The sequence below is a fragment of the Coenobita brevimanus genome, chromosome 29 (genome assembly GCF_032717465.1).
Source record: "Coenobita brevimanus isolate Jiangsu-jjx chromosome 29, ASM3271746v2, whole genome shotgun sequence".
In the NCBI taxonomy this organism is placed as follows: Eukaryota; Metazoa; Arthropoda; class Malacostraca; order Decapoda; family Coenobitidae; genus Coenobita; species Coenobita brevimanus.
Window position 1 is genome coordinate 36669562 of NC_136982.1, and position 25282 is coordinate 36694843.

Sequence of the window (25282 nt, forward strand, 5' to 3'; positions counted from 1 at the left end):
GCCACTCAATGTGGAGGTACCCTAAAACAGTACCGCAGCACTAAGGGGATGGATGATGGGTGTCCCCACCTACCATTAAAGGGACACACTTGAAATTTTTGTGGGACATAGCCATGGTCGGGGAGCAGGTCTTAAATGATTATGGGCCCATTTGGGCCTGTAATTTCTGAGATCGTCCCCAAGGGGGCCCTACTGAACCAGCTTTTCAATTCAAAGTGCTCAGTATTTGAAGGGCATTGAAATCACCAGGTCCAGCAATAGCTTATCATGTGGTGCTAAGGTCAGTGAGCAGGTCTGGAATGACTATTGGCCCATTTGGGCCAGTAGTGTCTGGGATTGTCCCCTCGGGGGCAGTACTACACCAGCTTTTCACTTCAAAGTGCTCACTGTATGAAGGGCATTGAAATCACCATGTCCAGCGATAGCTTGTTACATGGTGAGTTATTAAAATTGCTAATGGCAGTTTCTGCTTTCTAAGTACAGGTATTATTATTATTATTGTTGTGATGATAATGATTTTTATTATTATTACTATTATTATTATTATTATTATTATTATTATTGTTATGATGATGATGATGATGATTATTATTATTATTATTATCATTATTATTATTATATTATTATTATTATTGTTATTATTATTATAACCATTTACAAGCTGCTTGGCAACCATGTAGCCAGACTTTGCTGCCTGGTGGTTTAGTGGGTAATTAAGGCACTCCAGCCAGATTGAGCCAAGGGGTGATTTGGGTTTATTGCTCACATAATGCCACTCAGGGATGGGTGAGGCTGGTCACTCATCTTAAATGTCAGGACCAGCTTGCCTAGCCCCTCTTATGCTCCTCTTGGGGCAACACCGGCTTAGATGATGATGATAATTGTTATTATTTTTATTTTTTTATAACAGAACAGAGGAAGGAAAAGCAAAAGAATAAAGAAATAATCCATACACCAGATTACTGGTGTCCTCCATTCATAAAAAAATAACAGTTGGACTTGATCAGCTATAGGTTGAAGTTTGGGGGGAAACAACTCTGGGGAAGCAAGTTCCAAAGCGATGCAGTTCGGGAAATAAAAGGTTTCTGATAGACGGAAGTTCTGCTATATGGCAGTGTGACATTCCACTCATGAGTGCTACCAGATGCCCCTGTAGCACAGGGGAAGGCATGGAGAGATGGCACAATGGATGCAACTTCATATAAGCATTTGCCATAAAAGTGTCTTTAAAATAATGCAAGAGAGGCAACATTCCTTCTTACGGTTAGGGGAGGTAGTTTATTTGTAATAGCAGGGTTATTAATAATTCTAACAGCTTTGGTCTGAATATTGCCTAGTTGTTCTAGTGCAACCTCTCCACCGCCATTCCACAACGGTGAGCAATATTCCAGCTGAGACCACAGATGACTCATAAACTATAGTTAACTGCTCGTCAGTGAGGAAGCTGCAAACTCTGTACAATAATCCAAGTTTCTTTGAGTTGGTTTTAGTAATTCCAAAGAAAGGAAGTTCCTCTGACCCCTCTGATTACAGACCAATAGCTGTCACATCTTCTCTTGGTAAGGTTTTTGAAACTGTAATTAATAAGCACATAGTTAAACATCTTGAATCCAACAACTTAATTAGTGATAGACAATATGGTTTTTGCAAGGAAAGATCCACCATTGACATACTCACTCTCCTAACTCATACCATCCATCAATCAGTTGACCTACATGGTGAAACTCATGCAGTAGCCCTGGATATTTCTAAAGCTTTTGACAGAGTGTGGCACAGTTCCCTGTTGTCCAAACTCCCTTGCTATGGACTAAACTCTTTTGTTCCTTTGATTTCCTCATATCTCAGCAATAGAAAAATAAGAGTAAAAGTAGATGATGTATATTCCACTTTCCACTCAGTTAATGCCAGCGTGCCGCAGGGATCAGTTCTGGCACCAACCTTGTTCCTCATTCATATTAATGATCTTTTATCTGTCACCCACATTCCCATCCATTCATATGCAGATGATTCAACACTTCATAGTTCATTCACACTCAGACATCCATTTGCAAAGTCCGATATCTCTAACTCACATCTCAGTACAGCCATCTCTTTAAATCAAGACTTATCCACAATAAGTGAATGGGGACAAAACAACCTTGTCTCATTTAATGCTAGTAAAACTAAATATATACAATTTACTAATAGGCAGGTATTGCCAGAATCGTATATTACCTTCAGTGCTACAAATATTCCTATTTCCAAAAATACTGAAATTCTTGGCGTCTCGCTTAACATTGCCCTCAGCTGGACCTCTCATGTCAGATCACATGCTAAAACCGCCTCAAAGAAAGTTGGATTATTGTACAGAGTCCGTAACTTCTTCACTGACGAGCAGTTAGTTATAATTTATAAGAGTCATGTGCGCTCTCAGCTTGAATAGTGCTCACCCTTGTGGAGTGGATGTGGAGAGTTGCATTAAAACAAGTAGACAAAATTCAGAACAAAGCTGTTAGAATTATTAATAACCCTGCCATTACTAATAAACTACCTCCCGTACAAGTAAGAAGGAATGTTGCCTCCCTTGCATTATTTTACAGATATTTCTATAGCAAATGCTCAGACGAAGTTGCATCCATGGTGCCACCTCTCCATCCCTTCCCTCGTGCTACATGGGCAGCTGGCAGCGCTCATGACTGGAATGTCACTCATCCATACTGCAGAACTTCTGCCTGTCAGAATTCTTTCATTCCCCAAACTGCATCTCTCTGGAACTCGCTTCCCTAGAGATGTTTCCCTCCAGACTTCAACCTATTACTGTTCAAGTCTAACTGTTACAGATATTTTATGAACAGTGGACACCAGTAATCTGGTGCATGGATTTTTTTTTTTTTTTTATTCATTTGTTTTTCCTTCCTCTGTTCTGTTATTTAAAAAAAAAAAAAAAAAAAAGTGATCTAACATGAGAGGCCCAGCTGAGGGGATTGTTAAATGAAACAGCGAGAATTTCATTACCTTTGGAGATAGGAGTATTAGTAGCACTGAAGGTAATATAAGAAGCTAACAATATCTGTTTATTAGTAAATTGTATATATGCTGTATTTGGTTTTACTAGCATTATTACAATTGTTACTATTGTTAAAGATATTGTGCTAGGTGGTGGCAACCATCATTCACTCACTCAGTGTAGTGCTGCCAACTTGTTTCACTTTTTATCATTCTTTTTCTGTGTCTACCCTCCTTTCTTCCTATTTCTCACATCTTTCCTGTCACTTTACTCTTCTTTCTTTTTCAGGTGGCTTTGTGTTGAGTGACTAGTCAAATGATTTCCTGTAAGCCAGGAAACCATTTACTGTACACTGGTGGGTGGTAACCATATAACCAACCCATACTTGTTCCCTACATGTCACGAAGTGGCAACCACCCCTTTCAGGATTATGGCATCTGGCAATAGATACAGAGATAGTTACTTGTAACTAAACCAACGAGAAATGTTATGAAAAGTGTCATATTCACAAAATTAATGGTTAGGAGTGGTTAATGTTGAGAACTTTATTTTCTCAGACAAAATACATTATTAGGAATGTCTGCTCTCTAGTAATGATAAATAGGGGAGAAAAGGGTCATCTGGTTCATAATCGAGGTATCATAGTCGGTGTAAACATTGCTGGCCATGTTGACATATATCACCACACAAGATGTTGAGAATGTTGGTGCCCAGCAGACTATGTTTTGGAGGCTGATGTGTTGAATTTTCCTGCATCTTTTTTCAATCTTTTTCATTGTACTTATTGAATTTTGGTAAAGTTTATCTGTTTGTTCAAATGGTGAACAGAACTTATGGGACCCATGCAGTTGAAAGGGTTGCATCCTAAAGAGCTTCTGATATATTGCTATGAGTTGTTGAAGTTACATTTTCTTTTCTTTTTGACTTCATTAAAAATATTGACAAGCACTGTATGTAACTCTTAAGATTTTTAAGATAATTTTCTTAGCATATTGACTGTATTCTAATTGTCAGTTTTTTTCTTTTTGCAGTACAGTATATTGCCAAAGGTAGTCAAAACGGGTTCTAATTTTTATGTAAAACATTGCTTATACAATGCATTTAAATAACTCATAACCTTTGTTCATTGGGAAGTGCCCTTGTGGATCCAAATTTTCATACATTACTGTGTTACAGTTAAAACCAGTCATTGTATGTGACATGTTTACAGTATTAAATGAAGAATCTTACAGAAGGTTGTTATTCTGTTTGTGCTAAATTATTGTAATGGATTAACAGCTTTGTGGGAGTGCTCACCATCCATTCACTCGATGTAATGCTGCTCTTGAGTGTTTGTCCTTTCTTCTCCTCCATCCTTCTTTCCTTCCATCCCCTTCTGTCTTTCTTTCCTTCATTCTTTCCTAGTCCTTCTGCCTACGGGTGACTTTACGCTCCCTCTACTGCCATTCTTTCCTTCTGCCTGTCGGTGACTCTACACTGAGTGACAATCCAAATGGTTTCCTGTACACCAGGAAACCATTTACAGTAGGTTTGCACAGTGCGCATCATCACAGTGCGCGATTCGCATTGTGTGCGAGTGACCAAAAATCATAACCAAAAACCCTTGAATGTGCAAGTTTACCGCACAGAACGTGAGGCAGAGGCAAGGAGTGGCTCAAAAATGCCATTTTCTATTAGTGCGCGACCACCCCTCACACAGCGCATCACGTGTCATCATGTTGATGCGCAGAAATTCCCGGGCATTCTACTGTTGAGGATCAAGAGGATGCAATGTCAGAAGTGTCAGCATTGGACTTTGAAGGGTTTATGACCAAAGTGAGTGACTTTGATGCTCCTGGGGAAGGTGCTCAAGAGGAGTCTGTGGAGGGAAGTGTTGGTGGGTGGGAGGTGCGGTGGGGAGTGCGGCACTGTAAGTGTTGCCACGTCTCGGAACCGCTGTTATTTAAGGTCATCAGGCCTGTTGTCTACTGTTGTTAAGATGACTACCCATATTTTTGTTATTGTAGATATAGCTTTAGTACAATGTCTGAAAAATATGACCTTTATTATGTCTCTAAGGGCCAAAAATGTCCAGGTATGAGAAGGTACCGCCCATACGTAATTATTCCCATAAGATTATGTATTCCCAGTACGCAAATTCCCAGTGCGCGAGGTCGTGGACCGCCCAATCTCTCGTGCACTGTGCGAGCCTACTGTACTTCGCTGGGTGGTAACCCCATAACCAAATTTTGGTGCCTGCTGGTTTAGTGGGTAATTACAGCGCTCCAGTTGAATTGAACTGGTGACGGTTTATATCCAAGGGATGGTTGGGGTTTATTGCTCACGTAATGCCACTCAGGGATGAGTGAGGCTGGTCACTCTCATCTTAAATGCCAGGACCAACTTGCCTAACTCCAGGCTCCCATTCTTCTCATGGGGGTAACGCAGGATTAGATGATGGATGAATGGATTAACGGTTGTTTCCATTTTTTTTTTTTTTCCAGAGTCAAGATTAATATTATGTCAGATAAAGGTATTCTCTATCCAGACATAGATAGGCATTATAGAGGTATTTGTAACCAAATATCTAATTTGATATAATTTGATCTCTACCGTCTTCTCTTTCACCCTACCCAGTTTTTCTGTATAACTGAAGTTCATCTTAGCTAAATGCTGATTGACATAACCAAAACAGATATGTCTTCTCATCTATGTTATTCATGGAAATGAATGCAATTGCTGTCATTTTTGCCTTCTGTACACTGACATAGAATAACCAGAACTATTAGTTTGATGTTTAAGGTGTGAAACTGTCTTAAATTACATTCATAAGTTGAGCTACTCTGCTGCTAAACATTGGAAAATAATTACCAACAGAGAATAGTCTGTTTAAATTAAAAATCTTTGTCACCGATTTAGTTTCTTTTTAAAGTACACATATATTAATATGGTTTATCAAAACTTCATCCGAGGCTTCTTGTTCATCTTTTTAGTTAGCTGTTTTCTGGGGATGGGCACTAACCCTCCGTCAATCCTTTTAGTCGCTTCATACGACAAGCAAGGATACTGGGGGAGTATTCTTGAAAAAAGCCCCTACCCCCAGGGGGTTGTGTGTGTGTGAGTTTGGGAGAGTGTGTAAGAAACGGAATCTAAAGGTGAATGTAGGGAAGAGTAAAGTGATGGTCTTTGAGAGAGGTGAAGTCAGTGAATGTACAGTGAGGATGGATGGTGAGAAAATGGAAAATGTGAATACGATTAACTACTTGGTGAGTGTGATGAGTAAGAATGGAAGTTTGGAGGGTGAAGTGCTTGAAAGGGTACAACAAGGAAGAAAGGTTGCTGGTTCCTTGAAAGCAGTGATAAGAAACTGGGAAGTGAGCATGGAAGTGAAAAAGTTACTACACGACAGTATTGTGATACCAACGCTAACTTACGGAAGTGAAGCTTGGACGTTGTTGGAAGGACACAAGTCAAGAGTGAGAGCAGTGGAAATGAGTTATTTAAGAGGAGCCTGTGGAGTCACATGGAGAGGCAGGCTGACAAATGAGGATATAAAGGAGCGTTGTGGTGTGGATGTGGATGTGATAGGAAGCATTAGGAGGAACACACTGAGGTGGTTTGGCCATGTGGAGAGGATGGAGAATGAGAGACTGATGAAGAGAGTGCATGTGAGTGAGGTGGAGGGTGGGAGAGGGAGGGGGAGGCCAAGGATGAGATGGAGTGATGGACTGGAGAGGTATATGAGTGAGGGGTGTGTGAGTTGGGAGCAGGGCAGTGAAATGGCGTGGGACAGGGCGACGTGGAGACGATTTGTTTGTGGCCACCCCATACAGGATTAAGGCGTCTGGCAATAGATAGATAGATAGAAAACTTCATATTGGTTAGGAAGAATCCTGCAGAAAAACAGTAAGCTGTGCCTGTTTAGGCTATTGTATGTTTGAACATTTCTTAATATACAGTATACTGACAGAAGTGGCTTGTATTAGATAACTTTTGATATCATCAGACCATATAGGTTGATCAACCAGTGGCATTGTTGATACAAAAATGTATGGCAAGCAAAATCGCAACAGCCACAAATCTGTACACCTCTGGCAAGAACCTTTCTGATGTTATGGCAAATAAGTTTTTTTTTTTTTTGTCAGGTGTTTGAAGTCTGTGATATACAGACATATGATTAAATCATGCCAGGCAGCAAATGTGGTCACATCCCATGCTGACTGACATATTGTGGAAGAGCCTGTCTGAGGTTTTTTCACAGTTAGTCAGATGATTGCCATCATAATGGATTTCTGTTATCCATCATTTTGTATTCATAGGAAAATGTTAGATGTTATTAGACTTATTGCCTAAACAGCATGTTGTCATGCAGAGCTTTATAAACAGTAAGATACAAGTAACATACTGGTGCATTTTCATCAACTTTCAGTATGTAAGGACAATATTCAGTTGGGTTTATTTGGTTGAGAAGATTAGGAGAAATACACTGAGGTGGTTTGGACATGTGGAGAGAATGGAGAATGAAAGACTGACTAAGAGGGTGTATGTGGGTGAGGTGGGAGGAGGGAGAGGGAGAGGTAGACCAAGGATGAGGTGGAGGGATGGAGTTGAGAGGTATATGAGGGAGGGGGGGGTGAGTTGGGGGGAGGGTAGTCAAATGGTGGGTGACAGAGCGACTTGGAGGCGTTTTGTCTGCGGCCACCCTTTGCGGGATTAGGGCGTCGGGCTATAGATAGATAGATAGATTATTTGGTGGGGGAGCTAACCATCCTCTCATTTGATGTAATGCTGCTCTCGGGAGCCTGCCCTTTTCTCTCCTCCTTCTATCCATCCTTCGTCTTCTGTTTTTCTTTCTTTCATTCTTTCTTCTTCCTTCTGTCTATGGGTAACAATACACTGTGTGACAGGCCAGATGGTTTCCTGTACACCAGGAAACCATTTACTATGCTGGGTGGTAACCATATAACCAGATAATGGCACCTGGTGGTTTAGTGGGCAATTAAGTCACTCCAATCGGATTAAGCTGGTGCAGATTTATATCCAAGGGGCAGTGGCTCAATCGGTAGAGAGGTGGCCTGCAGTCCTAACGGACCCAGGTTCGAATCCTGGCTGGGGCAGGGAACAGTTTAAGGATTTGAATTTCGTTAAAATCAGGCTTTACTGATCTACCAGAAGACCCGCCGACATGTTGTAAAAATACCCCCGCTAATACCAATACACCAGTCCTGTATGAGACAGCCTTAGCATGTATTCAGTATGGACGGTGGGTGTTAGCGCCTAAGTGGTGACATGTAGAGGTGTATGGTATGTAGGAGGACTGCTGGGCCTTGATAGCAGGCTGTGAAAATTATGCCCAGAGTCGGACACATTAAAAAAAAACAAAAAACAAAAAACAAAAAAACGTAATGCAACTCAGGGATGAGTGACGCTGATCACTCTCAACTTAAATGTCAGGACCAACCTGCCTTGCCCTGGTCTCCTATGCTCCTCATTGGGCATGGGGCAACAGTGGATTAGATGATGAATGAATGAAAGAATGAATTTATTGTCCTTTACACTTGTCATTAATCATAATTCTATCTATCTATCTATTGCCAGACGCCTCATTCCCGTTTGGGGTGGCCACAAACAAATCGCCTCCAAGTCGCCCTGTCTCCCGCCATTTCACTGCCCTGCTCCCAACTCACACCCCCCTCTATCATATACCTCTCCACCCCATCCCTCCATCTCATCCTCGGCCTCCCCCTCCCTCTTCCCCCCCTCCACCTCACTCACATACACTCTCTTCACCAGTCTTTCACCCTCCATCCTCTCCACATGGCCAAACCACCTCAGTGTGTTCCTCCTAACACTTCCTATCACATCCACATCCACACCACAACGCTCCTTTATATCCTCATTCGTCAGCCTGTCTCTCCACGTGACTCCACAGGCTCCTCTTCAATAACTCATTTCCACTGCTCTCACTCTTGACTTGTGTCCTTCCAACGATGTCCAAGCTTCACTTCCGTACGTTAGAGTTGGTATCACAATACTGTCATGTAGTAACTTTTTCGATTCCATGCTCACTTCCCTGTTTCTTATCAATGCTTTCAAGGAACCAGCTCAATATTTTGATTCTTTTAAACTTGTCATCCTCACCAGAAGGAAGAAATATTGGCTTGCCATTTGGCTTATGTGACCATATCTGGCAGTAAGTCTGCAGGATTAAATATGAGAAAATTTATCACTCTTAATTGCCACAAGTGACCACAGCTTTACACAAAATTGTCACAGGGCTTTGTTTATGCCAAAATGCTCTTAATGTTTTTGCAGTGTAAGGTAGATTTGTGTAAAGTTATGCTGAAACTGTCTTTTGTGCACTGTCTGTCAAATTTTTTACATTTTTTAAGGATGATGGAATTAACCTTCTCTCCCAACAGAAATCATGCATAGATTTTGCTATCCAAGCCAAACCACTAGAACGCTACATGCCTAAAGATAGAGGCAGTATCAAGTACAGGATCTGGAAGATTGTTGTCTCTGCTCCTTTTGAATACTTCATCATGCTACTGATTGTGCTCAATACCATTCTTCTTATGATGAAGGTAAGTCAGCTCATGATCTCAAATCTCTCAGATACTGTAATTTGTGTGTGTGTGTGTGTGTGTGCGTGTGTGTGTGTGTGTGTTTGTGTGTGTGTGTGTGTGCGTGTGTGCGTGTGTAAAAATACTTAAGTTATTAAACATCACTAGAGTTTCATGTTTAATCAGTAAAAAGTATTGTTATTATTTTGAAACTGAACAGAGTTACTTGTTATGTAAATAGTACTGTAATGCATAATCCCCTTCATAGTTTTTTACAGTATAGATAGGAATACTGGTATATACAAATTTCTTAATCATACTGCTTTTACTTTATTTTATTGGTTTTTATAATAACAATTATGACTTGTTCTTCAGTTTTTGGTATCAATACAAATTTTGGCGGTGAAACACTGACATACAGTACAGCATTACAAGTTCAGTGTACTTAGTTCAGTAACATTGAAACCATTTGTTGTGAACACGTGCAATTATTCATTGAAGTTATGTATGATACCCAGTGCAAGTCAGCACCTACACTTTTAGCAGTCTCTTAATATCCCTTGTTTGGTGTGAAGTTTGCTTATGAATTTAAAAAGCAAAAATCACTGTGGCTCAGTGGTACAAGTCCATTATACAGTACACCAGGCCCTCCACATTCATGGATTCTACTTTCGTGGGCTTCACACATTTGTGAATCATCCCTCTGTGGATCCAACACTGAATTTAATGGGTATGATTGCAAGAAGCTGGGGTATACATGTAGCTGATGACTTGCCCACACTCACATGTAGGCAAGTTATCAGCCATTTGTGAAATCTTATGCTGCTTCCAGGTCCCAGGTATGGTTTATTTGGTACAGTACGTGCACACTTGCTCACAGGGGATGATTTGCGGCTGTAGAGGCATTTATGGGAGGATGCACCAAACATTTGCGGAAATTCCACATTCGTTGGGGTCTGTGTCGTCTAACCCTCACGAATGTGGAGGGCCTGGTGTATTTTGAATACGACCAAAATATTGTAGTCAGTTCCATTCCTACCTTCTCTACTGCACAAGCATCATATAATTTGGCTTTGATGTTGACTGCTTCTAGAAGCAGATTATGATTTTGCATACTTTTTATATGAGTTTCCATCTTGACAGTAGTTCAGGTATTTATATATTAGTATTTTCCTTCTTTATATCAGTCTTCCATTGTTTTATCTTATCTTGCATTCACTGCCCTTTCTTTGATCTGTGTCATTTGATTTGTGATACTTCTCACTCTTGTTCTGTTCTGTTTTCATAAATTCCTCTGCTTGTTGATTAAAGATCTTGTAATTTTTTCTGTTCCTGCTATAAACTCATTGCTTCTTTTCTGCATATTGGTAAATTACTGTATCTTTGTATTCCATGTTTTTGCTTCTTTCTTTCCATATTTTTAAACTTACTGTATTATCTCTGTTTATTCCATTCTTTGCTCCACAGATTGAAATTAATTTTTATGCATCAACTGATTCCTCTTCTTTGTATCTCATGCTCACCTACTGTAATTATTAGTGATATTCCCACAGACTGTCCTGAAATGTCCCCCCTCCCCCCCCCAAAAAAAAAAAAAAAAAAATCCAATAGGATCTTGATCCTTGTCCAAGTTGGTAGCCACTTCACAATACCCTTCTACTGGTGCATCATAATGGTATGTTTAACACTTTCCTACTTTTCATGGTGACTGTATATTGAGATAGAATTTATGGGATGTTTCCGAGTTCATCACGCAATCAATCATCACTTGCAGTGATATCAGCTATCATAGAAGCCTTCCCCTTTTCATCATCCTTCCCCTCCTCTTTATGTCTTCAGACATGGTAAGCTATAAATGTAAACTGAGGGCTTTGTTCTTAAGGCATCTCCGTGGCTTGTGTGAAGAGTGAAAATTAGGAGTAAATTAATCATAGCCAAAAATAAATTTTTCCTCCATTAGGAGATAGTGAAGGCCATATAATGCAGCTTCAACCAACACTAACTGCCATGTACAGTTGTGGTGATGTCAGGGTAGCAATCCTGACATAGTAGGTTGAGGACAGCACCACTGTGCCCAGCAAATATTGCAAAAACTATCTCCAGAGATTCATAAAATCCAAAAGATTAACAAAATCCTGATATGGCCGCACCTATAAGAAAATACCAGGTCTGACCCAAAATGGCCTGCCACAACCTCCTGCCACATGCCAGATTATCACTGTGTGATATACTTGTGTACTCCTGTCTCATAAATGGGAGTTTGTGATGTGGAAGAGTGGGCAGTGTAACCATGCAGATAAATGGATTGAGACATTCTCTCTCTCTCTCTCATGTGTATGGGTGTGTGTTTTTCATTGTTCAGGCATACTGATAACTTTTATTTTTTAACATGCATACTGATAACTTCCTTAGCAGGGTGGTTCCCTAGAATATGAGAAAGCAACTACAGTAATCCCTGTACTCTCCGGACGCCCACTTTCCGGACTCCCCACTTACCGGACATTGTGGGCCTGGACCTTCGGAACCCAAAAATAGCCAAAAAAAGAAAAAAAATCCCAAAATCCGAATTTTTTCCCACCCATAATTTGAAATTGCTGCGCGGTGCCAAACAGCTGTTTACACCATGGCCCCTTCACCCCTTCCTTCCTCCCCCCTCCCCAGTCAGGGTTGCCATTTGGTAGCATTTTTCATTACCAAATTTGGGCCAATTTGGTACTGAAAAGTTCGTTTGGTAGTGAATCAGCATGATCCATTACCAAACAGATTTTTCACATGTATGAAGATATAGAGAATGGAGACGGTGGACTGTCTGCTCTCTTTGATTAATCTGCTAGCATACATAGCGCAAAAATAAACACGCTGTTGATTATGAAGAGAGTGATTATTTCCATTTGTACATATAATTAGTGAAGAATAAATGCTTCCTCTAAGAATTTGGTAATGAAAAGTTAAATTTGGTAATGAAATCTGAGGTGTTTCGTATTGTGGCTGAGCTTAGATTTGGCAACCCTGTCCCCAGTTACTGCCTAACCTTCGTCCAAGGAAGACGTTCATTGCAATGGATGCTGCACGTGCTCATTTTTGTGAATAAACAGTGAATATACTGCAATACCTCGCCACTAGACCACATGGGAATTTACAGTGTTGTGCAGTGTTAAGAAATTAGAATTTAGAGTGAAAAGGATTAAGTGTGGAGTTCAAAGTGGCCATTGAAACTGGCTTGATGCAATGAAGAACAGAATATGCAGTGTTAAACAATTATAACTCACAGTGCAAAGAATTAAGTGTAGCACAACACTGGATTACTGTACGTGCTTCAAGAGCATTTTCACATTTACTAGAGCCTTAGAGGAGGCTGCCATAGACATGCTGTAAGTACCCTGTACACTGCTAAGTATTTTCCATACTTCTAATTCCTCATCCTCTGGTTCCTTTTCATTTATTTCATGCTTTATGTCCATTATTGGTTCGAATAGGACCTTAAATAGTTTAAATCAGTCCTATGCATGTCCTGTAGGGAGTTATTTAGGTGGCTTTCAAAGTTAGGCTGGATTAGGGTCATAAGTACAAGTCCAGCAGGCAGAGGTCCACTTTCCGGATGTGACCACTTTCCGGACATGCCTTTGGCTCTATTACATTGGATAGTGGAAGGATTACTGTACATTTAATCACATTGTCTGCTGCCTTCTGTAGTAGTCTACAACAAAGCAATTTTTAACCAACCAAGCCCAGTTGATTTATTGGTTACCAGAGTCATTTGTGATGTAGGGCTTTTTTGTTAAAATTACTAGAAGGCCAAGCCTTTAACCAGTGGATTCCAAGCCACAGCTCAGGCTGGGAAGTGCCGCATTGCGAGCCACAGTTCAGGCTGTGCTAACCTTCCAGTGGCCATGCATCACTGCTCACTACTCCACCCCTACACAAACTTACACTTGGCATAACGCAAAGATGGAGAGAGTTTTTTTTTTTTTTTTTTTTTTTTTTTTTTTACCAGATGATGCCCTGGATGTTTATCTGCAAGTTTATAGGAAAAAAAAATTTTTTTTTTTTTTTTTTTTTTTTTTTTTTACTGCACCCCTGTGCAAACTTAAGCATGACACTAAGCAGAGATGCAGATATATATATATATATATATATATATATATATATATATATATATATATATATATAGATATAGATAAATAAATATAAATATATATATATATATATATATATATATATTTATATATATTTATTTATATATATATATATATATTTTTTTTTTCCACCAGATGATGCCCTGGATGTTTATCTACAAGTTTATAATAGAGAAAAACTAAGATTTTTTTTTTTTTTTTTTTTTTTTTAAAACCATGGGGTGGGATAAAAAAAGGTAATGGTGCAGTCCACCTGTTAAGGTAAGACAGGTAGTGACCAACACATAAAATGCCACAAAGTTGCATATAATCTTGACACAGTACAGTATCACCTCTGCTTTTATTGTGTTCACCAGTTTCAAATGAAAGATATGTAACAATTTACCAGTAGGTTAAAAGATGTCATAGACTCTAGGGAAGAATATGAACACACATCTGCATGTGTGAACTGTTTGAAAAAGCAAGGTCAGGAATCACAGTGATGTGTCTCCAAATGAGCATGCACTACCAGCCTGATTTGTGGCCAGTTGGAGCACAGCAAGCATAGTACAGGTATTGGTATATTAGGGCTGAGCACAGCTACAGTTTTGCCAGCAAGGTGCAGTCATCTACAGTTTTTTTTTTTTTTTAACTGTTGGGCAGTTTCTTATATATTTAATCCCTTAACCGTGGGGCGTCACTTTCGTGACGCTTGGGAGCAAGGGATCATACCACGGGGCGTCGCTTTCGTGATTCTGTGTTATTTTGAATTCACCCGGGCTTCCAAGTGGGGGCTTATATCATCTATCAGTACTGCCAATGTCCAACACTAGTCAGCACTCCTAATCTCATCTGTACTCCCATCCATTGTTGACAATTTAGCCATTTCTCCTCGTTCTTGACTCCCCTCCCTACCCCCCCTCCATTACCCTATCCTCTCGCCTGCCCGGCTGTGCTACGCTAAGTAAATCTTCCCTGGAATTTTTCACTGATTTCATCCATTGAAATAAGCCCTATGCCCTACTTTTATACCAAATAATATATACAAGAAAGAAATAAGGTACGTGAGTGCCATTCACCTGGAATTGGCTAATTATCACCTGACAACACCTCACGTGCACTCGTTCGCTAATTTTCGCTGTTTATTTCCCCTTGAAAAATGCCGTATAATCTATATAAATATGCATATAAGGAGGGAAGGGAGAAGCCTAAGTGATATTTACATTCACTTGGAACTACCTAAATTATAATTTATTGTCTAGATTTCTTGCCAATCATTTCACTGCTATAAATTAGCTGTGTCAAGAGGCTTGCTAACGTTGGCGGTCATGAATTTCCCTAGGTAGGCCACCACCCCGGCCCACCCTTATCAGTTCACTCTCATCTTCCGAAGTGGAGGTTCGTCTGTTCGCTCTTGCTAGCTTCAGGGCCTTTTTCACCCCCATGCAAAGGGCCCTGTGACCTTTACTCCCTACTAAACCTCATGTGGAAAGAGGTAAAGGGCTGACAATTGATAAAAGAGTGACTACGATCTTTCTATTGAGTAAAACAGTGCAAGTGGAATTGTAAATGATGTGTAAATAATGTGTAAACAGCAAGTGAAAGTAATGAATGTAAATATACATGAACTGTGGAAAATAGTTTTATAAGTTACTTCAAGTGACAGTGCATAACACAGTGTAAATAAAATAGAAATGTAAATAACGTAAATAAAATAGAGAACGTAAATAGAAATGTAAATGAGTAGTATTATAAGAATACGAGTATATACCCTAGGAGTAATGAAAGTGAAAGTTTCACTCTAGCATGTCTGAATACTATGAGTTGTGAGAATGAAAGTGAAAGTGACATTCACTCTCAATGCTAGTATACAGGACGAGAAAGTGAATGCTACGTATTTTACTGAAAGAAATTGAATCCCTACAGTGACAATAAACTAATACTACTGAAGGAAACTTATGGATAAAGACTGTAGATATATATAAGTGTTATATAGTAATAGAAATATAAAATGTGAGGGGTTTTATGAATAATAAATGACAGAGTACCAAGAGCTAGTGCAAGCGCGACGGTCAGATGCGCTCGTGATTTTCATTGCTTTCACAGTGGTGTTTTTTTTGGAGTATGGATCCCAAACTACTTGAAAATCATAGAGTGGTGTTTATAGTGTTAATATCTGGCTGTGGTAATCATATTACGGGTTGTCGGGAAGTATAAAGTGGAGACTTCGTTACCCAACTTCAGAGGTCTCCACAATTCCTACGGTAACCGACGAAGGCTCAACAAACATTCCAGGAGAAAGCTGAAGGTATGTGCCGTAAGCATATGTAATTTTAATATTCTAGGACTAATAACTGATTTTTGGCAAATATTTTTTGAGAGTCTGTCTGAGCCCGAATAACCCCGTGGCACACGCAAAACATTGGTAAACATGCCCGTGGTGTAGGGGTTAAGCACAGTGGTGTATTAACACCTCTTTCTTGTGCTTAGCTCATCATAGCAAATGTGAGTAAAATTATTGTGAGATTTTTTTCATATGGCGAAATCAAAGCTAAATAAAATTCATCTGAAGTCAGCCACAGAAAATAAAAAAGATGTATCCTGACTGAATTGGTTAAGGTAAAGTGTATTATTTTGCTCTGCCTCAATGTCTGCTATGATAGTTATACCATTTATTGGTGATCAAACTTATTTTTTTGTATATTGCCATAAACTTACTTTCCATTTGTGGAAGCTCAGAAATCAGCCTACAAACACCACCAAGCACAGTGGTGTTGAGGGGAAACATATCAATCCAGTCATCAACTGAGGCAAAGAGTGAACTTGTCACTACTGTAATAATATAGGAATTGACATCAGCATCTTCAGAGGATCTTTAGTATGCCTCAGTAGATGTTAAAAACTGAAGATAAATGTAGTGCACTTTATTTTCAACTTTCATGGTTTAGGATGATTCCTTCTGCTAATATTTCTGGTGCCTGGATGTGGTATACACCTGCCCCTCCACATTTGCAGATTCAACATTCATGGACTTCGAAGATTTGCAGATTGCCCCTCTGTGGAGCCAACACTGAATTTAATGGGTATAAGTGCAAGAAGTTGAGGTATATATGTAGCCACTCATGTCTGGGCAAGTCATCAGCTATTTATGATATTTTATGCTGCTTTCAGGTTCGAGATAGAGTTTATTAGGTACAGTATGTGCACACTTGCTCACAGAGGGGTGATTTGCGGCTGTAGTGGCATTTACGGTAGGGTGCACCAAACATTCACGGAAATTCCACATTCATGAGATCTGTGTCCCCTAACCCCTGCAGATGTGGAGGGCCAGGTGTACTGCTAGTTTTTTTGAAGCTTCTCTTTTAGAATGCTTCTGAATAGGAAGTGTAGAGTGAAATTGGAGAACAAACCACATTAATATGTAAAATTATGGTCAGCCCAGCCAAGTATAAATAATTAAGTTAATAAATACATCAGATACTGTATTTGCCGGTGTTTTTGGGTGACTCTTGAACCTCAAAAAAAAAATGCCTAAAACTGGGGGTCATCATAAACACCAGGTATAAAATCGTAACCTCTACATCCTGTAGTTATGGGATCCATAGGCATAAGAGGTAACACTGCCAAACTCTCACCTTGACCCTTGTTTCCCAGAGTATGGTACATATACTGTCAAATACTGTTGAGATTACTTACATCATCATCAGACACAACTTGTTTTCTATATGAAGGCAAATTTTTATAAAAAATATCTCCATGGATACAGCCATGAGGACATAAGAAAGATGAGTAACCTGTTGAGCCCACACCAACGTTTGTCTCAGTAGTGACTGACTGGGTTGTTTACCACCGAGCGCAGGGTTGCCAGATCTGAAGAAGGGCTTATTACCAACAGTGATAAACAACAGTGACATTGCTGTTATTCCTGGTGGATTAACTTCAGTCCCACAACCACTTGATATCTGTCTGAATAAACTATTCCAAGACTGCATCCATGAGCAATGGAACGAGTGGATGATGAGTGGTAAAAAGTTGTATACAAGTGGTGAGAATATGCGTGCTTCAGGTCTGGATGAGCTGTGATTTTCTTATCAAGGCATGGAATGATATTTCTGTGGAAACAGTCATCAACTCTTTCAAGAAATGTGGAATATCCAGTTCAGTGGATGGCATAGAAGATGACATTTTGTGGGCGGATGTGGAAGTTGAAGCCGATGCCAAAGGTACACCTTTGACTTCAGAGTTTCATCCTTACAATGAAGAACTGTAAACTTTAACCTAGGATGAAGTTGATGAACTGATGATGTCAGATGTGGATGATATTGATTTTGAAGATTTCAATCACTGACAGTTGATGTGATGACTTTCATAAAATGTAACTTTCCTTTAACGTATCTATCTATCTGTTGCCAGATACCATAATGCAGTAAGGGGTGGCCATTTGACTCTGAGTTATTTGTTTTACGGGGAGGGGGACTAACCCTGCACCAACCCATTTGTCGACACGTAGGGAGCACGTATGGTTTGGTTATATGGTTACCACCCAGCGTTGTAAATGGTTTCTTGGCTTACAGGAAACCATTTGGCTTGTCACTCAATGTAAAGTCACCTGTAAAGGAAAGAAAAGCAATAAGAAGTGATGGGAAAGATGGGAGAAATAGGAAGAGAGGAGGGCAGGCACAGAAAAAGAATGATAAAAGCTAAGGAAGACGTAGGCAACATTGCATCAAGTGAGTGGATGATGGAATGCTGCCTACTTCTCCCTTAGCCTTTATCATTCTTTTTCTGTGCCTGCCCTCCTCTCTTCCTATTTCTCCCATCTTTCCCGTCACTATTGTAAAAAATTCACAGTAACATGATTTTAAGTTTTTAATACAGTATGAGTTTATACTCGAATATTAAATACAGTATGTAACCCATTTTGGTATTGGAGGTGGCACATGCAGCCTAGATGGCCTGTAACACCCATAGATGAAGCTTGTTTAAAGTAAAAGTTAGCCAAAGGCTGTGTTGCTTAGCAATGTGTTAATAGTATCACTTTACTGGTCCATGGGAAGAGTGATAAAAGACTGGGGTTACTGGGGCAGCAAGCTCCCAGTGTCTAAAGTGTTGAAGCTTGTCTTATTCACAGAGTATACCACTAAACCCACATTTTGTATGGAAAGATTGGGAGTAGTCTTATACACAGGTTGGCCTCATACACCAGCAAATACAGTAGGTATATAGATAATTAAATAAATAAATCCAGGCAAAGTCAAGAAAGGTTGCTGGTTCTTTGAAAGCAGTGATAAGAAACAAGGAAGTGAGCATGGAAGTAAAAAAGTTGCTGCATTACAGTATTGTGATGCCAACTTCAACTTATGGAAGTAAAGCTTGGACCTTGCTGGAGGACACAAGTCAAGAGTGAGAGCAGTGGAAATGAGCTATTTGAGAGGAGCATGTGGAGTTACATGGAGAGACAGACTGACAAATGAGGAAGTGAAGGAGCATTGTGGTGTGGCTGTGGATGTGATAGAAAGCATTAGGAGAAATACATTGTTGGTTTGGCCATGTTGAGAGGATGGAGGGTGAGGAACTAATGAGGAGAGTGTATGTGAGTGTGGTGGAGGGGGGGGGGGAGGTCAAGGATGAGATGGAGGGCTGGAGTGGAGAGGTATATGAGAGAGAGGGGTGTGAGCTGGGAGCAGGGCAGTGAAGTGACGGGGGACCGGATGACATGGAGGCTATTTGTTTGTGGCTACCCCTTATGAGATTAAGGCGTTTGGCAATAGACAGATAGAAAGGCAATAGAAATTGATAAAGGCATGGTAATTAATGGCCAGCAAAAAAAAGTTCATTAAAAATATGAATAATAATTAGGAATTGACAGTGACATGGTAATTAATGGATAACCGAGACAGTATCAGGTCAAAGAAAAAAAAATTAAGTATAAAGTCCCTGAAGAAGGAAGTGTGCATGCCTTTAAGCCAAAGTAAAAGGTGAGAGTACAGTATGCCAGGGCACTAAAAATCATGTCATATCACACAAAATAATAGTCTAAGGTTTATAAAGAAAAATACTTAAAAAGTAGAAACTTATGGCTGATAAGCATGAGGGAGAGAGGTCATTGCAAGTAGGAAAATTACACAGTAGCATAGTAAAATGCTGCATGTGTATAGAGCAGTGGATAATGTGAGTGCAAACACCATAGAACAATAACCAAGCTTTCCAAAGACTGCTTGGAGATCAGTGGTTCCTACCTGGGCTATGGAGGTATTCTTCTGGGCTGCAGAAGGCAGAATGTTAGGAGAGAAAGTGAAGAAAGAAACGCTCTTCAAAAAGCTGTTGTTCTAAGCAGATGTATGCATACTTGCATGCATTTATACATATGGTTAATTTTGAAAGTTCAGCACGTGTGAATTTGATAAAAAGAAAAGAAAAGAAGAAAAAAAAAAGCCAAGCAGTAAAGCAGGGCAGGCAGAAGTACATAGGGGCAGTGGCATCAGCTTGTATTACTGTTGTGACAATATGAAGGATGATTTCATGCTGTTACTCTGGGACCTAGATGTCCAGCACTTTCATTGACAGTAACCCTCGAAATTGTGTGTCCTTTAATACCTTTCAGTTTCACAAGCCTTTGGTGGGATTTTGTGTGACTTGCATGCATAGTTAAGCTTCATGTAACTATCCATTGCTTCTTCAAACAACTGAACTGAGATGTTACATCTCTACCCATTGTGCCTGGTGATGGCTTTCATCTGGGTTATGAGCCTCCTCCTTTTGAATGCTGTAAATACCCAGTTATTGCAGGAAAAATATTTGTATTGTGTAGTTTTCTCTGTCCAACTATCTCCTGTATCTTACTGTTTTATCTTCCTTCCATGTCCTTGCCTCATGTTCTGTTTTGTAAGTCATTTCCATTTTCTCTAATTTGCAATACCATTGCCTTAATTTTTTTAATTTTCTACTTTATTATATATTCTTTATGTACCTCAGAGATGTAGTTTTTATGTGCAGAAAAAAAACACTTCATGTTAACAATTGCAGATAATATATGAACCTGCTATAATTTCTGTATGCAGGAAATTGTCAAGGAGTTTGTTGAGGTTTAGAATAAGCAGTTACCTGTTCCACTAAAAGCCTGTTTGAACTTGTAATGCTCTACTGTTGGTAATGAGTTACACAGGTACATATACAAATTATTATTTTTCCACAGGACCCATATTTTATATGTTTGATTTCTCATGATTTTTTTTTTCTGTGGCTATAAAACTGATGGGCATCTTCAGACATATTTATACTGTGTATTTTTTTCAGGAACATGTATACTCTAATTTGGTTGGATAGCCATTGTTGAAATATGCATTCCACTTTTCAGAAATGTAACAGATTTATAATGTTTGAAACCATTGCTCTTTATTTGACTATTTTACTTGCAATTTCACAGTCATAGACATCCATCATTTGTGGTTTTCATTGTAGTTTTAGATACTTTTAAAAATTACTTGCAACTGATATAAAATATTTGTGATGAATGGGTAATGTCCTGCTAGATGCTGAATTAGTTTGGTAATGTGTACATTGATTGACAAAGCTTAGTCCGGGCACTTGTAGTTGGAGATTACAGTAAATTCTTTATTAATATACAGTTACTATTCAGTGATAGTCTGATCGGAGGAAAAAACTTCCTCTGATCAGAGGAAAAAACTTCCTTGCTGTTGGAAGCTTTTCTGTACTGGTCTTTTGTAATAGCTGGGGTCTTCCCCTGTGTGTCGGGGTATGAAGATCCTCATGCATACTACTCATTTCTTGTAGAAATAACTTTGATTCTCTTAACATTTATATTGTATTACTAACATTATCGTAAACAAATCTATGAAGTGATCAGCTGCTGCAACTTTTCAAAGCAGTTATTTTATATTTACAGACCTTGTCAGCTGGGATATTGATTCAGTACTACTTGGTCATGAAATTGTAATGAGAAAATGTTGCAAAGCTGATTGCTTTGTACCAATGCATTGATTATCTCAAGTTAACTACAGTAGTTTCATGACTTACGTGAAGTATGCTTAGGGATACCAGTTTTGAGTTAAGTGATTTTTTGATGTTCATTGATTTTATCAGTATAGTATTAGCATAGGTAATCATAGTATTGGTATTTTACTCTAATCTCAACACTGCCTAGGTGTACATTAATGTAGAAGTATTTAAATGCTTTTGAAAGTACTGCCTATTGTTTTAATGCATGATTGAATGTTGCACTGATGTGAATGTTAAGCACATTTTATGGATGATTTCACGTCAGTGGAATAGAATGTAGTTTTCATATTTTCATTTTGGATACGATTGCACATATCTTTTTTTTCTTTCTTTTTTTAAGTACTGTATCATAATTGTCACACACAAATTATTTTTGGGTAAATTGTGATGTAGTACAGTTTTCCCTTGCCAAATGTGGAATGTGGAGGGAAGAAGGGCAAGTGGATGATAAAGACTATGGGAGGGTAAAAAGATGAGACTAAGTGGGTAGGAGGAAAGAGAGATTGGGGGTCAAGAATCATTTAAGAACAGGACAGTAAAGGAAAGAAGGGAGGAAGAGCAGGGTAGAAAGAATTTAGAAAATAAATTAGTTCATTCCCTTTTGATTCAAATTAATCTGATTTTCTTACTAGTGAAAAATATGAAGTTATGAGGAAATGACCTCAAAGAAACATACTCGAGTCCTTTAACTCCATGTTTTGCATGGTTCTTCCTCAGTGAATAATATCATTTGACATTTGCCTGAATATAATGTGGAAGTTATGTCCTATCTGATAAAGGTTTGGTCAGGTTAGCTTTTTTTAACCCCTTTTTCAGGCAGGAGTTTCATTCAGTTGATTCCGATAATTTGATGTTAGCCACATGAATATATACTTGATGATTTCCCCCAATAAAGTTGTACCAAAGCATCTGATGTTAGCCAAAATAATATCTATATATATAAATTATTATTTTCTGAATTAAAGGGAAAAACTAAGACATACCCCCAATGTAACAAGTGTTACAGATGCTGTACTTTGGCAAAAATGAGGAAAAAGCATCTGTAGAGCCTGAAGACAGCATTATGTAAACAGAAGTCCATCCCATGCTACCAGAAGCAAAGGCATGAAATACCCTTTCAGCAAGTGCAGAGAACTGTAATTACTGTATAGGTTTAGTAAAAACTATGGGAAGCTGTTAAAACATACATTAAGCATAAGCTAGAGTGCTATTCGAAATGGCAGGCTATAGACACCATTAAGTAAAAAGGTTGTATAAAGATTTTGAAATACACATATCTATATATGTAAACTGTGAACTATTTTCATAAAGATATGGGCTACAGGTTGTGATGCAAAACAAAAAAAAGTGTTCATTTTTTACAATAAAAAACTTTTTTTTTTTAACATGGAAAAAACTTTTTTATTGTTTTTTTTAATAGGCAATTTTTTATAGGCAAAAATATTTGTTTTAAAGGTTATTACAGGATTTTTTTTTTTTTTTTTTTTTTTTTTTTTACATGTCTGACTCTGGGCAGAGGCTTCAGAGCCTATTCCCAAGTCCCAGTAGTCCTCCTTGGGGCTCAGTAGTCCTCCTACATCTCCACATGTCACCACTTCAGCACTAACACCCACCATCCATATTGAATACATGCTAGGGCTGTCTCATACTGGACTATATAAGAGTTCCTTAAGCCAGTTTAGCTTATGCGTAATAGTATTAGAACCATTTGAACTACTGGTATACTTAACTGTACATGATGCAACCAAATTATATTTTAAAAACCTGTTTAATAATATACAAGTTATGCAACAGGCTTCTGCCTACTGTTATTTCTTTTTCCCTAATCAAATATATAAAAGGATAATAATGAAAAAAAAAAAAAAAAATCAATAGTGTAAAGTGTAAACATTTACTGATGTAAATCTTGTTTACTTTTGTTGTACTTACCATAGAGGTCCTTGTACAAAAACAGATACAGCTTGAGCCTTGGGCTGAAGCAGTATTATCAAATAATTATGGTCATGAGAACAAGAATGAAGAAAGGAATAAAGTAATTTTGGTGTGGTTATAAGGTTTAAGGCAGTCAGTTATCAAGCAAGAAGATCAGACTTGTCAGAGGTTCTAGTCCTGACTCCTAGCCCTGCTACCTCCTCTAACATGGAGTAGGAAACTTGGTTAATTTCTTGCAAATTTTGGAATGCATAAACATCTTGTCAACACAGTGCAAACAGGTTACAAGGAAATATTTATTGTATTTTTAATCTTTCCAGGATTGTCAGAATGTTTGACTGATTTCTGACCCCAAAAATATGAACTTTTGGCATAAAAAATGGTATAAGAGCAATCAAATAGTCGTACAGGGAAATAAGGAGAAAAACAATAAAAAACAAAAAAACTGATAAAAGACACATTTCTTTTTGTAAAAAAAACATGAACCTCCCAAAAAAAAACTTTTTTTTTTGCATCACTAGCTACAGGTAGTGTAGACTGCAACATGGACCCAGCAGTGGAAACCTGTGAATGGTTTAAACATTTATATTGTGGTTGAAAAAAAAAAAAAAAAAAAAAAGTATTTTAATGTGGAATTTAATTGTGATTGGGTAAATTGAAGTTGGCAAGGGATTTCTGTATGTACAGTGTACAGTATTTGTAAACTGAGAAAGTAATTTCATATATATACATATATATATATATATATATATTCCACATGGAATAGCTGATCAGATGAAAAGTGAAATATTCACCATTTATAAATTTTGGAACAGTGCATGGAATACTGATACATACCAGTATGACTGTGATAAAATAAAATTTTTCTTGGTCAAAATATAAGGGGAAATGCTGTGTATAATATTCCAAGCCATATGGGTCTTGTCATCTTTGTAGTACAGTATTTATTTATTTATTTATTTTTGCTAAATTCAGTAACTAGATTCTGTTATCCCAGTTGATATTCAGTTATTTTAGAACTTTATTCCTTTTTTTTTCCCCTAGCAAAAACATTAGAAATTATGTAGAATGCATGCCGCTGTAGTTGCAGCAATCTCCCCTAGGCAGTGTTGAATAAAAATATTTTAGCCATACCTGTACTTACTGTTGTTATTATTGTTATTGTTATTATTATTATTATTATTATTATTATTATTGTTATTATTATTATTATCATTATTATTATTATTATTATTATTATTATTATTATGGTATAACTTTTTATGGGGTGACTGAACAAAATCAAAGGGTTCTCTGCCTGTTTCTCGGCCTCACAGTGTGGATTGACGCATTCTCACAGCCTCGCATCATCCATGGTTGGCCTCTCACTGCATGACACTATCCTCTCACTCTCTTCCGACTTGTAAACCTGTAGTGTATATTCATTTCTACCAGTATGAAGTAGCTCATACTGTCAACTCTGAAAGATATATATAATTTTTTTTCCTGTAGTAGATTAACTGTTCTTTCTTTCCCAAGCTCTGTATCTTGCCTTTTTTTTTCTATTGACAGCCAGATATACAAAACACAAACATACAGTAAATCCCAATTACTGCCTTGGACTCATGTATTTTCTGAAGTCTTTAGAACATTGCTCAGAGATAAACAAGGGAACTTACTGGAGGTAGTCAGCTGATGTGCAAAAA

The 25282-nt window shown here is 38.4% G+C and overlaps 1 protein-coding gene across 1 annotated transcript in view; it reads left to right on the forward strand.

The window, feature by feature from the left end:
• cac (calcium voltage-gated channel subunit cacophony) overlaps positions 1 to 25282 on the forward strand; it is a 2326612-nt gene that overhangs the window by 1332388 nt on the left and 968942 nt on the right. Inside the window, exon 31 of the mRNA XM_080268748.1 lies at positions 9388 to 9552. Within this exon, the coding sequence (XP_080124874.1) occupies positions 9388 to 9552 (165 nt within the window). The remainder of the gene's footprint in view (positions 1 to 9387; positions 9553 to 25282) is intronic.